The sequence below is a fragment of the Excalfactoria chinensis genome, chromosome 17 (genome assembly GCF_039878825.1).
Source record: "Excalfactoria chinensis isolate bCotChi1 chromosome 17, bCotChi1.hap2, whole genome shotgun sequence".
Classification (NCBI taxonomy): domain Eukaryota; kingdom Metazoa; phylum Chordata; class Aves; order Galliformes; family Phasianidae; genus Excalfactoria; species Excalfactoria chinensis.
In genome coordinates this window covers 5,401,801-5,423,386 of record NC_092841.1, presented here as the reverse complement: position 1 = coordinate 5,423,386, position 21,586 = coordinate 5,401,801, and the positions used below count along the sequence as shown (strand labels likewise).

The 21,586-nt window shown below is 42.6% G+C and overlaps 2 protein-coding genes across 7 annotated transcripts in view; one reads left to right on the top strand and one right to left on the bottom strand.

The window, feature by feature from the left end:
* The window catches only part of STXBP4 (syntaxin binding protein 4), a 46,198-nt gene extending 27,653 nt beyond the window's left edge, over positions 1-18,545 (bottom strand). For 2 of the 6 annotated variants that reach the window (XM_072351844.1, XM_072351845.1), the window contains exons 1-17: positions 18,408-18,545; positions 17,918-18,030; positions 11,837-11,910; positions 11,564-11,659; positions 11,256-11,325; positions 10,374-10,448; positions 9,210-9,295; positions 8,460-8,589; positions 7,930-8,062; positions 6,083-6,189; positions 5,505-5,688; positions 4,528-4,606; positions 3,456-3,550; positions 2,884-2,980; positions 1,563-1,675; positions 795-881; positions 141-206 (exon numbers count right to left, since the gene is read on the bottom strand). In XM_072351844.1, the coding sequence (XP_072207945.1) occupies positions 141-206; positions 795-881; positions 1,563-1,675; positions 2,884-2,980; positions 3,456-3,550; positions 4,528-4,606; positions 5,505-5,688; positions 6,083-6,189; positions 7,930-8,062; positions 8,460-8,589; positions 9,210-9,295; positions 10,374-10,448; positions 11,256-11,325; positions 11,564-11,659; positions 11,837-11,910; positions 17,918-17,955 (1,530 nt within the window). In that variant the 5' untranslated portion in view covers positions 17,956-18,030; positions 18,408-18,545. Of the gene's footprint in view, positions 1-140; positions 207-794; positions 882-1,562; positions 1,676-2,883; positions 2,981-3,455; positions 3,551-4,527; positions 4,607-5,504; positions 5,689-6,082; positions 6,190-7,929; positions 8,063-8,459; positions 8,590-9,209; positions 9,296-10,373; positions 10,449-11,255; positions 11,326-11,563; positions 11,660-11,836; positions 11,911-14,099; positions 14,329-16,378; positions 16,480-17,917; positions 18,031-18,407 lie in introns of those variants that run through there. The other 4 variants (XM_072351846.1, XM_072351842.1, XM_072351843.1 and 1 more) reach the window with 4 other exon arrangements.
* Positions 18,414-21,442, top strand: COX11 (cytochrome c oxidase copper chaperone COX11). Its single transcript, XM_072351849.1, has 4 exons — positions 18,414-18,848; positions 18,920-19,075; positions 19,342-19,467; positions 19,843-21,442. Exons 1-4 carry the CDS (start codon positions 18,438-18,440, stop codon positions 20,023-20,025), a joined length of 876 nt encoding a protein of 291 aa, XP_072207950.1. The 5' UTR covers positions 18,414-18,437; the 3' UTR covers positions 20,026-21,442.
* Positions 21,443-21,586: the final 144 nt, after the last annotated feature.

Genomic DNA, 21,586 nt, shown 5'->3' with positions numbered 1-21,586 from the left:
TGGAGCAACATCATAGTGTACTTCTGGTTAAATTTATCCAACAAAGAATCTGGTTTATTCCATCGGGGTCTGCTGTGGAGAGGGTAACACCACAGTATTAATGGAGGAAGAATGGATTTGCTTTAAAGAAAGTGCTTTACCTGCTTGACCGCTTGCAGCTCCTCTGTTAACTGCTTCTGGACATTCAGAGATGCTGACAATTCCTCCTGTCAAAAATAAATAAATAAATAAAAACCAAGTAGCTTGCACCCAAACCAGATTCCAACTGCTGCCTTTCCAGTTAGTGACACACACTACAAATGATGTCGAATAAGCACATAAACACATGGGTTTTAAAGTCCTGGTGGAAAAAAAAAATAATAAAATCAGAACATTTTCATAAAATCTGGGACAGAACCAAACTGCACATTGGCAATCGTTTTGCAAATGGATTCGTTTATCTCCCAGTCAGCTTCTTTCAAAACCATCAGCATCTGTTCAGACGCTGTCACTATGAGGATCGCACATTTCCAAGCAAAACTGCTATGCAGATCAGTCACTTCTCAAAGACACACCAGAGAAATGGCTTCTTCATCTCCTCTCCCTATGAATCAGATTTAAAAGTGTCTTTGTGGTCCTTGTACTGAAGCTCGCATTCTCCATGCTGTGAGCACACCATCTTTCAGCAGTACGCAGCTTGCTTTGCCTTTTTATTTATTCATCACAAATTGAACGTAGGATTCAAAAGGAAAGTGGTGAAGTACACCAAAATTCAACTTTTGATTAAATTAATACAAATCAAAATTAACTATTACCTTTAATTTGCTCATTTCTTTTAAAGCTTCATTTCTTTCCTTCTTCAGCTTTTCCACATCATCCTCCAGAGAATCCCAGGTTACCAACTGTGCACATTTTAAACAGTCCCCATTAGAAACCAGCCCTACATGCATCTCCCACAGTTCTTAACAGCCTACCCTAAAAAGTCTTATTAATAAAATGAGTGAATAATTCTAGAATGATTTAAAGCTCTGGAAAATATTACTGAAAATACAAAGAATTCTTAAGAAAATTCTGACCAACTTATCAAGGAATGAGATTTTTTTCCTGTTTCAAAGGACTAACAAAACCATCACAAAATGCCAAGGATGCTACACTACCAGCCACCATTTTCTTCAATGTTTTAAATAATACATTATTGGATTTAAATATTCCTATGCTACAAACACGCTGCATTGGCATCCACTCTTAAGATACCTCCAGAATCGCTGGACCCCTTAACTGTTTATTATTCACCCAGGCGGTAGCAGTGTGCATTCCATGTAAGAAACCTTGGCAAATCACCACTGTCTGTACCCACAACATCATCATTATGTGAACTGCTTTCCGCAAAGTAGGTTGCTTTAAAAAGCTTCACAGAAACTGGGTTATCTTAAAGCACAGCGTGATACGGAGCTGCATGAAAAACCTGCCCAAGATTTGGAATAGCCTCACCCATTAAGCTCCCCAGTAATACCCCCCAACAGCCAAACACTGCGCACACACACACGCACACACACACACACACACACACACACACACTGTACCTGTGAATCTAACAAACTGGCAATGCCGTCAATCCCAAACATCACAGGTTTTTGGCCACCATCTGTTGCATCTGACTGCACAGAGAACAGATTCCTTGAAACTTCAATGAAATCTACAAAATAAAACGGTTCAGGTTTTGCTGCTGTAGTCTGCGGGTTGATGTTAGCAGCAATATCAATAGGTGCAAGACAACTGCTCATAGCACAATTAAAAGGCTGCTCTCAGAATGAAGCATCTGCTCTCCACAATGTTCTTCAAGGAAAGTATAAATCTTACAGTTCTGTCAGACACATCCCTCTGAACAGAACCATTTGGCCAAGCTGGCAAAATAAGAACAGGTCCTGGCATGAAATGCTTCTTAAGTTGTGGAGAAGAAAGGAAACCCAGAGTTCATCCTCCAAGTACCTGCTTACAGATGCTGTACATTTGGCAGACCCCTGTGAAAAACTGAGATCTGCACATCTGTTTTACACCCAGCCCTTCCCTGTGGATTGATTTTCCTAGAGGATGGTATGCAGGAAAGAGAGACAATCCTGTGCTAGCTCAAGGCAAACCCACATCTTTGCCACCCTTTAAAAGTTCTTATAGAGACCTGGGAAATGTGATGATGAGCAAGGAAATGTTACTAACGCTGCAACAATCTCCATCAGCGTGGCCTGAACTTGCTATTCATTTTGAATGTATTAAAGAAAATATGTCGCTATAACAGGAGAGGAAATGTGAAGGTCAGTTTGTGTACACCACATAAAATCTGACGGAAGATCCACCACCGTTACTGATAGAATACTGGAAAAGCTGGTGTCATTTTTAGATGGTTTAGTACAAGTATTTTTGTAACAGTGTGAAAACTACATAATATAACATTTTTATACCAGAGCTTGATGCTGTTTTTCATAAATTTCAGGAAACTTCCATCAGTTTTAGCATTGGAAATACAGTATCTCAGTTTAAGATAAATACTCTGGAACTGTTGGTGTCACCAACCAACACGGCCACAGCCAACAGGAAAAAAGCCTAGAAAAAGAACTGTGATGGTCCCCACACAAACGACTCTCTCCATGTAATGGCTGCTCTTGCTCATCACCAACTGACCGAGTGAAGCCATCTGTCAGGTTAGTTTCTTTTCTCTTCTTCTCATTTACAATCACTTCGTTTCAGAATTCTAAGCTTATTTTTATTAAATAGAAGGGTTTTGCCCTAAACTACTGCTTTATTTGTGGTAGCAATCCGACACTGACAGAAAAGACATTAACAGTTATTATCCACTATTTCTGTATTCGTACATTTCTCTATTTTCCAGGGTAATTAAGAAATGATTACCTCCAAAAGACACTGTTCCTTTAGAATCTTTCTGAAGTTGCTGCCTTAGGGCTTGCTGCTGTTCAGCTGAGGGCTGAATCCCGAGATAATTCAATGCCTGGAAGGGGAAAACTTATTTTGGAGAAAAAACACCAAAAGGACCAAGGATAATGAGTGCAGGGACAGAGCTACACTTCAAAGAGCTTCTGTATCAGAGTACCCCCTCACTGACTACACTTTTATTCCAGACACTCTTTGTGACTCCTCATTCTAATTGCGAGATGTTCAGATATTGTTTAACCTTGAATACAGATGAGCATAATAAGCAAAACCCTTTTGTCCTTAATAACTTTCTTAAAAATCCTGAGGGACGTTCAGATTCTCAGAAGAGTTCATCAGTAATTAGATTAACAAAAACAGTAATTTGCCCAATATATAAAATGAAACATCATCCCGCAACCTGGAAGAAGCTACTCAAACAGGAACTTTAATGTCTTCAACTCACACCTCCTGTTCTGTCAACTTAGGAACATCCTCCAAGTGCTTTACATTATAAGGAGGGAGGAAGGAGAATTCACAAGATTCTTTTTTACCTTCTCCAGCTTTTCTGCTTTGAGACGAATAGTAGAGTTCAAGAAAGCCTTCCTTCCTGGCAGCCTGTAACCATTGCTCTGGCTGGGGGCAATGACTAGGAAGACAAAAAGGAAAAGCCACGATTCAGTTGTAACTCTTCTTGCTTTGAAAAACTGAAGTATCGACACTTTAATCTGAATTTTTCTTTTACAAGAAATTACATTCAGTGAATTAGTAGAGAGAAAGCAGAATAACGCAAAGTGATTCATGAAGCACACAGCTTATTTTTGCAATAAACTTCAAGCTGGAGCTGCAAGCTTTTCTGCTTTCTACTCTAAAGAGCTACTCTGAGCTCTTCAGAGAGGCTCACAAAATACAGCCTTCTTGTCCTCTTTAGGCAACACGAAGCTCCTGTGTATTGCATTGTATTAAATGAGCCTCATGTTCCGAACATATCCAGCTGCTTGTCTTGTGCCTTTGATTTAATCACAGTGTTTTTAATCACTAGTGTGATGGAGCTGTGATTATTAAACTCCAGGTGTATTCAACACCACAGCCCTTCCAGTAGCAAAAGTTCGTATCCCGTCAGCTCACCCTTCAGGGAAGAAAACAAACCTGTCTTAGTTTGCAACGTCCTGGCTCTCAAATATACACACGCATCCTATTTGTTGTCAACTGAAATAGTGCTAAAGAGGTCTGCATGTTATTTCTGTACTTCCAAAGCCTTGATTCAAAAAACATGCAAGCAATATACATCCACAGGATTTCATTAAAGCAAGAAAGCACAGTTTCTATGGCAACGTAATCTTGATCTATATGTGAGTCCTCATTATCTGGTTTCTACTGAGTCGGTTATCATTACTGCTATATAGCAAACATTGTGATCACTCATTTTTGTTTGGTTTCAGATGTTTGTTGTTATATCTGACAGAAGTTACTGCACAATCCATTGATCTTTGTTCATTTTGTACTATAAAACAACAGTCTCTTTTGTTTTTTTTTAGAAGCATACAGAATCTCACCACGTATTATTTTCTGTTAAGTGAAATACTAAAGAAAAAATGAGTGACAGGGAATTAAATCAGCATTTACCATGAACAGATCCATCAGCAGGACTGCTCTCTGCAGAAGTAATTGGAGACTGCTCTTCCATTCTGACTCTAGTTTCCATCTGTGAAAGGAAATCAAAAGTCATGAAACACCATTTTGTAAGTAGGTCACAAGCCAGACCAGAAGCACACGTTAAACCAAGAGAGGGAAAAATAGGCCTGAGCAGACTAAGACAACTCCAGCAGAAAACACAAAGCACAGTGAGAAGGTACAATAACCAGAACTTAGACCAGGGCCTTATCAAAACCTTCCGTGGGTTTTGAGTATTTTCACAGATGAAAATCACACAGCTTTCATGCAACTTGCTTCGATGCTTACATCTATGATGGGAAAGAAAAGTGGGCAAGAATGGAGTATGAACATGAAAACAACTGAATCACATTCTGACTCTGTTGGATGGGGAACCTTTTATTCTTCCTCATTCGAAGGAAACGCTTCATTTTGTTTCAAAAGATTGTTTGTTTTAAATAGAAATCATACACTAGCTAAAAAAAATGTTACTTCCTGCATTCAGCATTGCTTCTTTACATTAAGGGTGAGCTGCACTAACTAAATCCTTCTTACTCAGCCAAAATAAAAAAAACTTCCTATTTTCCTGGCTTGCCCATTTTTAAGCAAAAATTTTTTCATCGTGGAAAAAGTGCAACCTGTAGGATTGTCCTGTCCTCACACAGAAACCACTCAGTACTTCAACTCTGTGATACAAAACTGAATAATTTGCAGTTATCAAGTTCTGAAGCTTCACTGCCACAGCAACAGAAAGAACTTCGGAACTATGAATGCAGATAGGGCTAATTTGAATAGATTTATTTTCATATTACAAGTCAAATAATACCCTCATTGCTCTCATCAGTGTTTACCTTGCTGTAACACAAGTCTTTAAAGGATCCTACACTGAAAATCCAATAAAATCCAGAAAAGAACCATTTGCTTCTTCCAGGAGCAGTAAGGATACTCACAATGTTGGGAAGAAGAGCTGAAACAAGCTTTGTGCTAGGAGATGCCACAGACCTGGGGCCTGCAGCCTGCTGTCCAACAAAGACTGCAGAAGGTGGTACGAGACTGGAGGGACGCTGCAGATTCTCTGAGTAACTGGGAACACTTCTTTGTCTTATAAAAGCTATCTCGCAAAAACCTTCAAACCTAAAATTAAAATCAAAAAGCTTTCAGCATACCAGATACTATCCCATTCATACAAGTACGTATTACTAGTGCAAAAACCATGTTTTCCCCAGCACTACATTATTTCCTCTTCTGTTCTTCTAAAAAGATGTTTTATTCTCTACCACCAGAACCATTAGGTAAGCAGTGCTTTTTGGTTTTCTTTTTCTCCTTTAGAAGGAATGAAAACAGAGTTTTAAAATAGCTTAGGGGTACATTGAGTCTCCTTCTGTGATCCCAGTATTTCAGCTGCATATTTCAAACCATGAACATCCCTTGTGTTTCCTCTAAGCACACACAGCACTTCACAGTAACCCACTGTTTAATGTGGTCTAGTAGCTCATTTTGGAGTTAGCTGTCTGGCAGCAGCAGATACCTCGTCCTGGCTCTGTCGATGATACTTCTTGCCTCTTCATGGGACACGCCAATCATGGACTCCTTGTTGATGGAGACAAGCTGATCTCCAGGCTGCAGTCGTCCATCCTAATCCACAACAAAATAAAAACAAAACCACAGATTGTGCATTAACCACTGACACTGGATTTGGGTGAAGTTGTATAAAGAAATTTGGACCGTGGGACACATTTTTGTTAGAAAAGGATAAGCCACGGATATTTCCTGCACCAAGAAGAAACAACCCAAAAGACCAGAGGAAACTTCCTACTAATTAACTCAGTTAAGACTTGGATTAATTTGTATGTCAAGAAACAGATATGCTTGGCTATAAGCAGGACTTGTCAAGGACCTTCACAACACAAACAGACCTGCCTGCTAGGAACTGGCCAGGCAGAATTACCATAGAAATAATCCTAGAAGTGATACAGTCAATACAGTAACACTTTCAATATGCTTGTGTAGATTTCTCACTAATATCAAACTTTCTTTACTCATTTTTTATACAAGCCTTAGCAATTTAACTGAAAACTCGTGGCATTCACCTACACACTGCACATCACGTGTTAGGGTTACAGACTTAGTTAAGACAATTGTGCAAGGTAATACACATAAAATAATACGTCTGTGTTCTTCATTTTAAGACACGTCTCACAGAAGCAATCTGACCCCGTAAACCAAACTGCAGAGAAGATTCATAGGAAGCAAAATGCTTTTTTAAGACTAGTATAATTTGACATTATACTCTCACACATTAAAATTTAGTTATGCTCTTCCAGCATGCGATTGCACTTTGTTACATTTTCCGTCACTAAAAGCTCAGGTCTTCCATTTCTCCTGCAAGCAACCTGTTAAAAGATAGCAATTTCAATGCTGCCCTCCCGTGGCAGAGATTTGAAGCGCACTCCTCATTTAGGTCTCTCAAACAAGGTAAGGAAAAGAAGGAAATTCCCTCTAGCACTGCTAACATGAGAACCTACTGCACACTCATGGCCCACTCTCACTCCATCAATTACAAGCACGACTGACTGTAAGCACTTTAAATGACACACTTAAAATGAGAAAAAACGTTTCAAAAGCCAAAACAAAACAGCCAAAGAAAAGAAGGATTACCATCTGCCTATTAAAAGAAGTCTTGGAGAGAGATGGCCTTTTGTTCCTGTCAATCTCTGCTTTTTAGGATTAACCTCAATCTACAGATATTCAATCAGAATTTAAGACTGTTTTGAAGCAAAACTCACTGCCTGTGAAATTAACTTGTACCCTCTTGCTTGGCAGATGGCAAACACTGGTTTATCTACACATCAAAATAATCGGAATAACACAGGGATGACAAAGAGACTCTTGGATAAACAGTTCTGTGTATCTGAACCAGACCGTTCTGTTGTTTATTCTTCTCAGCTTCCAAGCTCTCCTGATTTACATATTGCACTTGTCATAAACAAAAACAGTAAGCAGTACTGATGCATACATTTCACAAGCCTGCACTATTTGTTGGAATTACTGTTTGCCCATATGATGCTTCTCAACTGCATGGAAAAATGCAGGTCTGTCCCCTCCTTGCATCATAAAACCTCTGACAAAAAAAAAAATCACTTTCTTAAGTTTCTCCTAAGTGGAACAAGGAATAAGATCTTCATTTACATCACACAAACTCAAATAATGTTCATTACCAGGTAACCATACTGTGGTGCAATGAGATACTTCTGTCCAGGGAGAAACAAAAACCAATTCCATAATGACAGTACATGTGTATGAAGTATATTAGTACAAAATGCAGGCAAAAATACAGGGCACTGAACAGTGTGAGAAGGAAAGGTCTTTATCTACCTTATGACAATCACCACCAGGGATAATTTCTTGGATGTATACCAAAGGCCCTTCATTTCTGTCAATTCCTCCAACGATTTCCAAACCAAGGCTCGCTCCTTTGCAAACAGAGATGATCTGAAATGCACTATCCCTGAGAAGAGAAAGAAAATGTACAATCAGCTCACAGGTCTACATCTCACAAATGATAGCGTCTAGCTTGTTGATTTCACAGATGAGCATCACAGTAACAAACATAACCAGGGGATGGAGTCTATACAGCTTGCTTACTACAAAATGCATAACTTTGGGTGTTACTTCAGGGAATTACAAAAGGAACTACTATATAGTTTTGCAACACTAAGCTTTGCTAATATAAATGTGTGTGTATATACATATATATCTCCAATGGACCATCCAGGTACACACGAACCAGAAGAACTCACTACAAGATGCTAAGAAGAACAGTCACCTGATTAACCTAATTTTACCAATTGAACTATAAAATAAAAAAAGAAGAAGAAATAAAGGAGTAAAATAACTTCTTATACTTTGCAATCTTTGGCGATGCTGCTGGTACAGAATTCTTTCTGCTGACAGTGGTGATAACGTCCTCTGGAGGCAACTGAGGACTCTGTGACCTTGAGGATGATCCAGAAGAAAGGCTGTCCACAGGTTTTCCTTAGAGAACAATGAAAAAAGTAAAACACACCTTTGGGAAAAAGCACAAAGTGTCAGCTCACGTAAGTGGTTTGGTGGGATTGCCCCCATGTTAGGAAGCAGAAAACTACAGGCAGTTGGACAACTGGAATAAAGCTGAAGTTTACACAGCTAAGAATTGCAGCCAGCATTCCAGGAACATTTCTTTACAACACAGCAAGGGATGACTTCCAAATTTGGTGCAAAAAGACATCACAACTGACTTTCCAAAAGAGAACGGTGCAGTAATTGCTGTGTGTAGACATTCTATATGCTATTCTAGCTGAAATTTTCATTAGTACTTCATAATCTTGTAGTACTTTTCATCTACAAATGTCAAACACCGTTCACACAACTAATTAAAACTGATGAAAGCAGACAGCAGGATATGTAAGTTAGAGTTGGGGAAGCTGACATTTAAACCTGTAAATTCATGTGTTCGCACTACAAAGGAAAAGTTGAAGTCCTGAGTAAACGTGTTTGTCTGACTTCCTCTTGCTCCAGTGCACCCTTCCACAAAGCCTTTCAGTGCTGGCTTCCAGTGCACACAAGTATAAACTCTGTCCCAGAGGATTACGGCAGGGCAGGAAGCAATCTCTTACCAGCTAATAGCTGTGTTGGAGAACTTCTTGCAGAATGGGCGTCACCATGAGAGCCGTACTTATCCATCAGGTCAAGGAATTCCTTCCTGTGGAAATAAAGGAAGATCCCCTTGGTCAGGACTTGGTATTAGTGCTAAACGCACCCTCTGAACTCTGCTAACATCTCTGCTGCATGGTCAGTTACTTTGCTCCAGAAAGGATAACGCAGTCAGGTATATGACTGAAAAATAATGATCAGTAAAATAGAAATGGTGTTCTCTGCAAACCTACTAAAACAAGCCAGCAAAGAAGCAGCAGAGATGGAGAATAAAGTACATGCATTAAAGAAAACAACTCCTTATTCATCAAATACTGAACGCAGTCTAATAGAAAAGCACATTCTTTTAATAATCTGAGCTCTGAGCACCTCAGTAATAGAAAACATAAACGTACAAAAATTGAGACTGATGAAAGCTGGAAACATCATCAAATTAATATTATGCAGTTAAAGGTAGAGGACAAAATTAACTGATCCCAGTAAGCGCAGTTCCTGTCACTGCAGTAGCTGCAGAGTTATTGAAATCTGTTGGATGTATTACTTAAAAGAAAAAAAAAGAGCATTTATTGAACTAACGTTGAACCCAGGCAGATGTAAATTGAACACGTCATCACAGGGATGTAACGTCACAATTCATTTACTCAGAGGTGTCTGAGTGGGGGACTACACAGAGTGGTACAGCATCAGGACACTGAGCACACCACCAGAATGGTAAAGGGACCGATGGATTTTAATGATTGAGGTAGTTCAGAGGAACTAGGTCAGTATGCTTTAGATAAAAGCAGATTAAGAGTACACCTCATGTATCTGGGCAGCCTGAAAAAAGGAGAGATCAGAGGCTGCAACAGAAAGTCATTTATAGGTCTGTCAAACAGAAAGATAAAGGAGCAGAAAGAGGAAGGGTGAGGCAGACGAAACATTAAAGGAATTTAGAGAAAATTCCTTTAGAGAGATTAAGTGAAATATCCTACAAACAGTAAATAACAGCAGTTTCCCTCCCTATGACTGTCAAATACAGCTGTGTAACAGCCATTTGCCCCAGAGAGGGGAGAAATGAAATTGAGGGGAATCGATACCCAAATTTGCCTTTTTTCAGAGCTGAAACTGAGGATTTCTTTTTCTCTTACTTTGCTTCTTCATCTCTGGCAACCAGCAGAGACATGTGATTAGATGCAGAAGCTGTTCGCAAGATGTCAACAGCCCTAGGAGGGAAAAACAACTAAATACATCGAAGCTTCAATCAAGGTAGGTGATGCTGAAGTAGTGGGAAAATAAACACATTCTTAATGTAGTTAATCACTTTAAACATCCAGATATGGAGGGAAAAAAAGCTTGTCAGTACCATAACCCAAAACTGAGTGATGAGTTGGTGCCAGGTGATGGCAATAACCTGGGATTGCTCTCTCTTTCCCAACCCTTTTGTCCCCATCTCTCCTTGGTCCATCCTACTGCCTTCCTGGATCTCCTTCAGAACTGACAGCCCACATCAGCAGCAGAGCACTGCTCAGACACGCTCCATTGCTCAGGATTTCACTCAGCAACATATACTGTAATTTTACTTTGAATTTTAAATCTACACCTTACTCCAAAATTAGGCTCCACATCCATCTCTGCTGATCCAGCTACAGAAACCATTCTCTGTTATTTTTTGTAGCAACATCTCTTTAATTGTCCCATTACAATGACACTTGTTAGCCGTATCATTTACTCTCACCAGTACTCAATCAATACACAGTTATAAAAATACCATAACAGCTTAATGTCCTATAATGCTATTTACCCATACATTCAATAAACAACAACATTATAAAACAGACTTATTCTGTCTCTACAAAAGCATTGAAATGCCTGGCACTTTTCTACAATGGTTTTGCGTAATAAGGCTTATAGGATAAATTCATTGCTAGTTCAATTCCAGTCATCTCAGCGGAGCCGTCTTTCATCAGCGGTCAATATGGTCCAAATAATCCCAAGCTCTAATAAGCATCTAATGAACACTACACACATACCTTTCATTGGTTACTCCAGTTAAGTTTTCTCCATTGACATCCAAAATGAGATCTCCCGCGAGCAAACGGCCTTGCAAAGAAACCCACAGCAATTCATCAATCAGCAGGAGAGCGCTGAACATGTTATATCATGGTAATAAAACAGGATACCTTCTTTCAATTTAAAGTAAGCTGCAATATCAGGAACCCTGACTGCCCCACGCTATGTCAGATATGCCATTCACACAGGAAAACAAAGAACTGTTTCAACAGCTTTTTCTTTACAGCAAATCTGCAACAATAACAACAGCCATTAAAAAGTTACTTACTATCTGAAGCAGCAACCCCTCCAGGCAGGATTCTCTTTATGAAAATCCCATAATCTTCTGCTGTTTGTGCCCGGTAACCCCCAATTATTTTAACTCCTGCACAAGAAAAACAGGCAAGAAAAAGGCTATTCCACCTACTGCGCCAAACTGATCTACAGTCCCTAAAAGGCAGACAAATTAAACTTCCACTGACTGCAGTGTGAGCTGGGAAAGCTCACAAAGTGCTTTTAGATCTGGTTTCCTCTGAATGAACAGGATGTGCCATCTACTTACCTAATCCATTCTGACAGTCAGAAAAAGAAATGCGGTGAACAGCTCGATTGATTCCATGAGGGCCCATAATTGTCCTAGGAAATAAAATAAGAATCATTAAATCCCTCGTAAATCAACGGATTATACAGAAGGGAGTATGGTGAAGGTGTCTGTACCTCTAACACAAACCCAAAGCAGCTTCTTTGCAATCTCACATTATTTGAACCCTCCAAAGGAAATCAATCTGTTCATCAAAATCTGAGATGGTAACAGTAAAATAAAGAACACTTTGTTTCCTTTTCTCCAAAACATTTCAGGCCAAATTCTGAATCCCACTTTGCTTATAAGAAAAGGACAGAAAATCCCACAGCCAGACCCAGCTTACCCATTCGGCAAGAAGAACACACCGTAACATCTCAGCTCAGGGAATGAATATTAGAACAGAACCACAACAGCACATACAAAAGTATTTCCTAGGATATCTCCCATTTAAATGTGGTTATCCATTAACGTAAACTTTTTCTTGCAGTCTCTCATCTTTTCTTCAACACCGTTCCATTTAAAAAGGCAAACCCAGCCTGCTCCCCTGCACACCTCCCACCCAGACCAGCACTGCAGGATGGCACATGCAATGAGTGTTCAATGGGCTCCTGATCATGGTAAAGAATGAAAGAAGTACACGACGTAAAATTAGATCCCTGAAACCTACATTCACAATCTCATCAGAAACACAGGGCCGTGGGAATGTGAAGGGGTAAGAACTATAAACCCAGTGCATTGCAGATGCTCTGGTCTCCCCATGTACCACTTTGGGAACAGACTCACCAGATGCCTCCTAGAAGAAAGCACAAGCACTGCTCAGGTTTTGCTGCCCTGACCTACATTTTGTTCTGCATTAGATAATGGGCAGTGTTTTCTAGAGCATGATGTTGAAGTGAAATGGAACAACTAGAATTCATTAACGGGGAAAAGAAGATCAAAGTGGAGGACACAGTGACCCAAATCCGCCGCCCATGCAACCAAACCCAGCACAGGGCTTCAGCTCCAAGCCTGAAACCCCACATTTCTGTGAAAGCTGCAGAACGTGTCCTTAAAACGTGCCAAAAAATGCAGAAGGTCCAAAAGTTGCTAAATTCCAGCACCAGGTGAGGAATTCATGTCCTAAAGGACGTGCCAACTTCTTTCATTTTCGCACAAGAAAACGAGGTGAGTCTTTTATCAATGGGTAAGCACTTAAAAACACAACAGCCTGCTCCAGAACCCCAGATTCCCAAGCATTTGCACATCAGCCTTTGCTTCAGAAAGGAGCAGCCCCATAATCATCCTTCCCATCCTTCTATCTTGCCTTCTGTTACCGCCGTTCTGTTTCTCACACACTTGGACTCTCGCAGGCGCTCTGCAAAGACCCGCAGACTGGCATTCATTATTCAGTACATATTTGTTCCAGTAACAGAGATCTCAGTCACACCGCAATTCCTACATTCCATCACACCATTGCTGTGTTTGCTGTGTTGGTCCATCCAAAATACCGCACTTTCTCCTTATCTTCTCAAGCATTAGTGAAGAGCGAATAGCAGCAAACAAAGCCCTCTCAACACGTGCACAAATATCAAACTTTAACCAGAGCTTTCAAAAGAGAATCTAAAAATGAGCAAATGTTGAGCTTCAACTTCATGCTCTTTATTTTTGTGAAGATTGAAAATATCAGATCCCAGCTTTTAAGTCCTCACTGTTTCTATGGAGCTCGCAGTATACGTGCTATAGGCTCACAATGCATTATAAACTTTGGGCACATAGTATATCATATAAAAGGAGGGATCCAACTCGCATGAAATTCATTATGGGAGGATACAAAGAACAAGAATCAATTGGCAGCAAGAACAGAAAACTATCCCAGCACTCTTTGTAGGAAAAGATGCAAATTAAATAGTCAATTTAATGCTGCTCCCTCCTGTAGAGCTCACTCAAAAACACCTGTGAGCAAGATTCTAGCAGGCAGAGGGAGATGGATGAGGGGCAAGAGATGAAATAAACACAGCTCTGAATTCCTCAGGAATCACCAGTCACTTCCAACTACCAAGTACCCGGCTGGACTTACTGAAGGACAACAGCACCGCTCACAATTAGCCACCACTCGGCACTTAACAAAACCTAAACGTTCGCCTCTGACTGCTTATAAAAAGAAAGCAGCAGCTGGAAGCAGCTACAGCTCTTGTAAAGGACTGAAGGGTGCTTCCCCGACTGCAGGCAGGAAGCGCCAGCAGACCCGACCGGCTGAGCATACCAATACAGCAGGGAGAGACCATCAAAGCGCTCCGGTTCATCTTCGTCCCCAGGTGAGAGCAAGGACATCCTGCAGCACAGCGCAGCGAACACCCAACGCACAGCACAGCTTCCCAGTGCAACTGGACTGAGGTTACGTGCAGGGCAATTTCTGCTACTAACCAAAAAAAAACCACTCAGACAGAGCCCCAGACGAGTGGTGTCTCTGCCTGCTTAATCTGCTTGAAACCCTCTGCGTCACATGGACTAATTCAGCTATGGAGGTAATGTTTACTTTTTCTCCTTTGAAACAAGCATTTGTAGCAACTTTAAAGAGACTGATAAACGCAAGGGAGGGAAAAGTCACTGGCGTTCACTTAAGCTGCGATTATGAGATCTATATTTAGCAGCAGCAACCAAGGGAAATAATTAAACTTCTTCACTCGTGTTCTTCCAGTTCTTTATTTACGTGCTCCATACAAACAAGGTCACAGCAATAACTCCTGACCTCCGTAATGCAGCCTGCCCAGCAAACTGGGTCGCTTCCACCCCACACAAAAGGGAAAGCCCACAGAGCAGACAGACGGAAGCATTAAACAAAGGCCATTATGCTATTACTCTGCATTCTCGATCACAGCATTGATCCGCATCATGCTGTAACTGATTTTTAGCCTTTCAGTATCCAGCAGTCACAAGTTAAGCAGAACTCGATTACGTGTGTTCAGTAGGAACGGACGCTGATGTGTTTTAGTTAAAGGCAAGCAGAACTGGTGAAAGAGATGATCTCATTTTGTTAATATATCCTGACGGCTTTTATAGCACGAGGTGGTGCAAAGCAGGTAAGATTCTACCAAAACAATCTGTGAACAATTTGTGGCCCTTCTGTTCCTGAGACTTCAAACAATAACCAAGACTTTCATCTTATCACTGAATGCTCAGAACTGCCCTTCTTAATCCAAACGAGCCTCAAAAATTGCCCCCCCCTCCATTTCCATGCCCACTTCCAGGAATGCTTTATCACAGAGCTACCAGAAGAGCCACACAGCTCTGCAGCACCTGCTTGGCCCAACAAACCCAACAGAACCATTTTCTGTTGCTACGTGGAGAATAATCTCGTTCAGTAAAAGCACACCACAGTTTGCAGAGCTTAGACTCGCTCCTGCTCCAAGGCTTGGTCCTTGCACTTGAGTTTCAGAAGTTCTGAGCTTCTCAGATCAGTTTGCTTACCAACCGTTGTCCACATTTGCATCACAATGCACTCCTATAATCCTCCACTTCTTAAAATACCTTGACAGAATTGGGAGGTAAAATGAAAAGCAAAGATGTGTTGGCTGAAGGCTTTACAAGGAATCATCCCTGCAGCAGGGTGTCACCTTGCCATGAGACAGCATCTGTCAGCGTCTGGAGCCGCACATTGGGACAGCTTGGCTATGCAAGGAACCCATATGCTTTCTTTTCTCTTAAAGTTACAGTAACCGTGCTTAATGAGCACGGGGGCATTCCAGGAAAACAGCCCTTTTGCTTACAAGCCATGCAGTTATTACATGGTGATTTTGAGATCAGCACTCAGGCTGCACACCCAGCACACAAGGCTGAAAGCTGAAGGCTAAAAGCCAAAGTGACCCACAGCAGACAGACGAGTCCAAGGATGGAAGCAGAAATATGAACGCAGCCTTCCCAATTGTCACAAAGCAAAGGACTCCCATCAGTCTCATCCAGATTGCTCACACACATTCAGCGATGAACACGTGTGCTCTGTAGTCCTTTCTAATCAGTTCAACTCTGCTACTGTTAGTGGTGTGAGTCCAAAAGAGGAATAATCACTGTTATTTTCAGCACTGTATCAATTGGATTTGCTCCAGGCAAGGTTACAGATGATAGCAAATAAAATACCCACTGCCTTCCTACAGCCATCTTTCCAGTGTTCTTCACAGTGCAGCTCAATTTGTGCTATCACTACCCGGAGCATTTGTCAAAACAAACCAGTCAGACCAACACAATGTGCTCACAGCATCGTGCCTTCTGCAGCAGAAACACACACACACAAATACCTTTCAAAGCTACGCATTTCCATTGTTACAAAAGCAAAGAGTGATCCTTACTAAACCAGGCACAGTAAACTTCCCAACATCTGCAGATGCAAAGCAGCATCACCTCCTCATCGCTCCAACCTATTCTTATTAGTTTGGTTATCAAAAATACATTCCTTGTTCAAAAACTTGTATTTCCATTCTTTCTTCAAGAGAAAACCCTGCAGTTCAGCTTCCTGAGCTCCTCCCCAAGGCTGCCGCCCCTCTTTACCTTAAAATCCTCCTGCTGTGCTGCTCCTGCTGTTCCCAAAGAGTCAAACACAAAGCTGGGATCACTTCTGGTGCCAGCTCTCTGCCTTTCAAGCAGGTACTCTGCAGAATACAAATCCCCTTTTACTTCCAGGAACTGTGAGGGACACCGTGACACCTAAAAAGCTACACCTGCTAAGGGCAGGGCAGGCTGGGAGACGAGGCACAGCTGTGCAGCAGGCAGACAGGCTCCATTTTCACAGTCAAACTATCCTCATGTGGTCATGATTTAAATTGTGACTCAGCTTTCCCCAAAGAAATTCAGTAATGCTTTAGCAGCCACAGCTGATTGCAGGATAATTCAGCAGATGATAAGAAGACCCATTCCATCTCTGATAGCAAGAATCACAAGATCTTCACAAATTAAAAAGGACTTTTACAAAAAACACATTTAAGCAAACGATGCCAACAGAACCTTTTTAGGTTCCCTAACACTAAAAGGTGAAAATTCATTGTGACCCCAAGGACCCAGCCAAGAGAACGCTTTATGACACAGTGCAGACGAGCTCTATCTTCTCATCTATCTCAAAGCATTAATTATTCAAAAATGTTGTTGATTAGATCACAGACATTCAAAGAAAACATATAATTACGTGCCCATCAGCAAACACAGAGAGAAAAAAAGCTTGGAGCAACAAACAGCGTAATTGTGGAGAAGCAGGAATGGTTTGAGGGCAACCCCTGCATACAGCAGGAATGTGTTATTTAAGCTTAGATAAACCTCCATTAACATCTAACCATGGGCATTCTTGAAGCTCCCTGCACTGACGCTGCCTACCAGAATTTAAAGCAAGTCCAGGAAACGACAGTCTGGCACCACGACGTGCCTCAGGTTTAGAGGCACAAACTTCGTATCTATTCCTTATCTCAACAACTGCCTTTGGAAGACAGCGGCCCATTAACCATTCATCTGAAACACTTCACACGCACCAAGCCAAACATAACTACTTAAAGGCGTATTTTTGCATTGCACACCCTTCCACCCTTGATTTCCATTTGTCTCTTCAGACCCCGGTAAAAAAGTTAACTTTTTAAATGCTTTATGTTCTTTTTTTTCCCTGCTTGCACGACTTAACCAAGTTATTCACCAAGCGCCATAATGAAGCTATGCTAAATCACTTAACGAAGCTTCTCAGTACCACAAGCTGGATCCTATTGCACAAACACAGCGAACATGATACAGTCCAGCAAGAGCTGTTTGCACCTGCTTTTAATTACAGATCCGACGATGCTGTTGCCGTGGTTACTGAGCAGTTTATGACATTAAAGTAATTCTTATTACTCTGAAGATATCATAATTACATCAGCTCCAATTGGCTGTGCTGCTGTCGTTCCTGTATATGCACAAGGAACCTGTTTGCCATACAGCTCATAAATGTGCTGCCAGGGCTTTGGGAGCAGTAAGGAATTTTTCCATGGGGTTTTATCTGCACAGACTCTGGTGCTGCTGTCACCTTCTGTAAGAAGCCGCTTCAGGTTGTTTCAATATCAAGGTACTCACGTTCCATTGCAAGCTGTTAGCGGCTCTGTTTCGGGCATCTCCTCTTTCAGTAAAAGCTCAAACTGAAGAACTGTGGGCCAGGAGACGTTGGTTCATCACGGAGACAGTCACAGCTGTGGGACAAGGGGAAGAAAAGCTCTTAAAATGCACCTGGCCACGTCTTTTTTCTTGCATGCCAACCATTCCATCACTGACCCAACCGGGAACACGGGGGGGGGGAAAGAAACGGCGATAAACCAAACCAAGCGTCAAAAAAAAGCCGAGAACAGCTTTGGAGCTGAGCGCACACCGTGCTATCATCTACCTTACAGCAAAAAGAAGTGAATATGAGACTTAAAACCTTCCAAAAAGCGAATGAACTCATCGGGATTAAAACAGCTGCGAACAACGCGGTGCTAAACGGGCTCAGCTGAAAGACCGCGGACAAAGCCCACCGGGCGCGCGGCCCCCGGACACAAAGAGTATGGACCCGAAGGGCTGCGATACTTACCTCGCTTCGCAGACGCCGCCGGAGCGTCGGATGGCCGGGAAACAACGGCGAAGTCCGCCGAGAGTCCCGCACGCCTCAGCGGGGCGGCGCCCACCGCATCGCACCCCGCGGCGGGACCGGCCGGGGAAGGCGGCGCTGAGGCGGGCCGTGTCCCGCGCCGTTCCCGCCTCCTCTCGCGAGAGCCGCGCGTTGCCGCGTGCCGCCGTCATGGCGCTGCGGGCCGTGGCGCTGTGCAGGGCCGCGTCCCAACCGTACAGCGGCGGCTGGGCGGCCCTGAGGCCGCAGGTTCGCTGGCTGCGGAGCTCCAACCCGTTCACCCGCCGGCAGGAGGAGGAGTGGCGGCGGCGAAACCGGACGGTGCTGGCCTACATCGCGGCGGCCGCCGTGGGCATGGTGGGGATGTCGTACGCGGCCGTGCCGCTGTACCGCCTGTACTGCCAGGTAGATCCCGGCCCTCCCCGGCGGCGCTCCGGGCGGTGCCGAGCTCGGCCTTACCGCCTCTGTGTCCGCAGGCGACCGGGCTGGGCGGAACCACGGGCGCGGGGCGCGGCGCGGAGCGGCTGGAGGAGATGCGGCCCGTGCGGGAACGCGTGCTCAAGGTGACGTTCAACGCGGACGTGCACGCCGGGCTGCAATGGAACTTCCGGCCCCAGCAGAGCGAAATCTACGTGAGTTGGACCGGGATCGTCCCGCTCGGGGCTGACCCGGCTCGGGTTTGGGCCAATAGTAGGGATTGCAGAGCTCTGTGCTAACCGCCGTGTGCTAACGCACAGCTCGGGGAGAGACAGCAGAGCCACACATAGGCTGTCTTAATTCGCTGTGGGGGTGAGCTGCCCCAAAGCAAAACAAAGGCATAATCACAGAGAAACTTCCAGCTGACCCCAACGGGGCACAGAAGGGAGCGCTGCAGCAGCACCGTGTGGTTCTCCTGCAGGTGGTACCCGGAGAGACGGCGCTGGCCTTCTATAAAGCAAAGAACCCTACAGACAAACCCATCATTGGGATCTCTACTTACAACGTGGTGCCCTTCGAAGCAGGGCAGTACTTCAACAAGATACAAGTAAGTGAATGCAGAGATGAATCGTTGTTTCTGAATTCTTTCTCCTCATTTCAATCCTGGATGTTTTTCATACCTTAATTCCTCACTTTTATTCTTACCCTCTTCATAAAGCGGTTCCCAGTTCCCCGGCATTTGGTACAGCTGACAGCAGGCAGTTATGGCTGGCACTGGCCTGGCTGTGGCTCTTCTGTGCCGTTTATGAAAGCTGGTTTTCTGTAACAAGAACTGCTGTCCTCTCGCTTGTACAGCTGATCCTTCCCCAGGCTGTCGGGCTGTACAGTGAATGAGAGTTATCTCAAAGATGAAGCATTCTCTCTTTCTTTTTTGCAGAGAAAGTTCACAGCTTTTGTCTCTTTTTTTTCCTTCCCCCTGCAGTGTTTTTGTTTTGAAGAACAGTGGCTGAACCCTCACGAGGAAGTGGATATGCCCGTCTTCTTCTACATTGACCCAGAGTTTGCAGAGGACCCCAAAATGGCTAAAGTTGATTCCATTACCCTCTCATACACCTTTTTTGAAGCAAAGGAGGGACAGCACTTACCGCTCCCTGGGTATCAGTAATGGGCGATCTCTACCCACTTTGACTTCAGCTCCCTGACTGCTGCTTGTGAAACCACTCTTCTACAGAAAGAAAAGCTGCAGGAGCACCGTGAGACACGATAAAGTTATTAAACTACTGTGGGCACGTGCTGGTGTTATGGAAGCATGTGTTTAAGCTTGTACAGCTGGAACATCACCTCTTAGGAGCAGAAAACAGAAGGGATCTCTGTGGAGTAGAAGGTTGTCTCAAAGCCATCCTTGTATCAGGTGATAAATACTCAATGAATTCCATGAGGCAAATTTTAAAATCTAAGTGTAAATTGAGTTATTTAAATTTAAAGGAACAAATCAGTTTATTAAATAACCTGACATTGCATTGCTCTCTCTGAAAAAAAACCTTTATTCCATGAAAGGTTTTTACTTCTCAATAGAGCAATTTAATCAGTTCATGGACTCTCAAAACTTGACTGTGTTGCTTCGTAGCCTTCCCACAGCACAGGAAGATGGGATGATTTGAAGATGATGCTCCTGCTGGAATTATTACTGAATCAGTAGCTCATCTGGTAGGAGCAGACTGCTCTAGAATCATTGTTTGAGCGAGGAACAATAATTTAAGCATAAGCATTTCATATTGGTGGACTGCTGACTGACTTGGAAGGGAAGCAATTCTATTTTTGTGTACATAGATTTCCTGCATAGCTTCCATGCACGAAACTCATTTAAATTATCAGCACTTTTACATATTCCTCTTTGACTCCTGTGAGGGCCATACAGCGGGTACCTCTACACTGAGAGAAGCTAGACTTGGGTAAGGAAAGTTCTGAAGGGAAGGACAGTAGACAGCAACTGCTCTGAATCACAGGCTAAAGTACCAGCAGGGGCAAAAACTCAAAAACCAAAAGGATGTCAGCCACGTTCAGAGTTAAAGTCTGACAAAGTCTGCCCAGAAATGCACCAGGTGATTGCAGGACATCTGAGTATCCACTGCTTACCACCAGCACATGTAACCCTGTACTTATCTGACTTATTGTCACCATCTGGGGGGAGGGAAGGGATAATCACACTTTATCATAACCCTGCAAACAAGGACTGAGTTGCAGAGCAAGTTTAAGTGATGTAGTCATTTTCAGATGGAAATTAATCTCAGTTGAGTATCTCATCTACTAGGCCAGTTCTTTCTACCTCTTTCAGCAGATGATACCTAGAAAGGTAAGACTGATGTTGGTTTCTTCAGACTCTAAAAAGGTACTGAGCATACTGGAACTTGCCTTAATCTCAGCTGTGTTTGCATGTAATGATAAGAATGGTGCCCTTTGAAAATACATGGGTGTTACCTTGAAGATGCACTTTTGTACGAAATACCTCATGTGTTCAATGAGATTCTGGATGACATGATGTCATGCTTTCACTGTCTATTTATTAAATCTTAAAACTACTATTAGAGCTGTTGCATCTCTAATATGTTTTATCCAGCAGAATGTGGATCCCACACAAGTGAAATGTGTTCTGTATGAACAGACCAACAAGCTTTATAATAAATCTATAATTCCAATTGTGCTTCAGGGGAAAAAAACCATCATTG

Bases quoted from the DNA above. Each gene is read 5' to 3' on its own strand.
- COX11 (XM_072351849.1), top strand. From the start codon at position 18,438: ATGGCCGGGAAACAACGGCGAAGTCCGCCGAGAGTCCCGCACGCCTCA. The intron at 18,849-18,919 runs GTAGATCCCGGC...CTGTGTCCGCAG, and splicing joins TGTACCGCCTGTACTGCCAG to GCGACCGGGCTGGGCGGAAC. The intron at 19,076-19,341 runs GTGAGTTGGACC...GTTCTCCTGCAG, and splicing joins CCCAGCAGAGCGAAATCTAC to GTGGTACCCGGAGAGACGGC.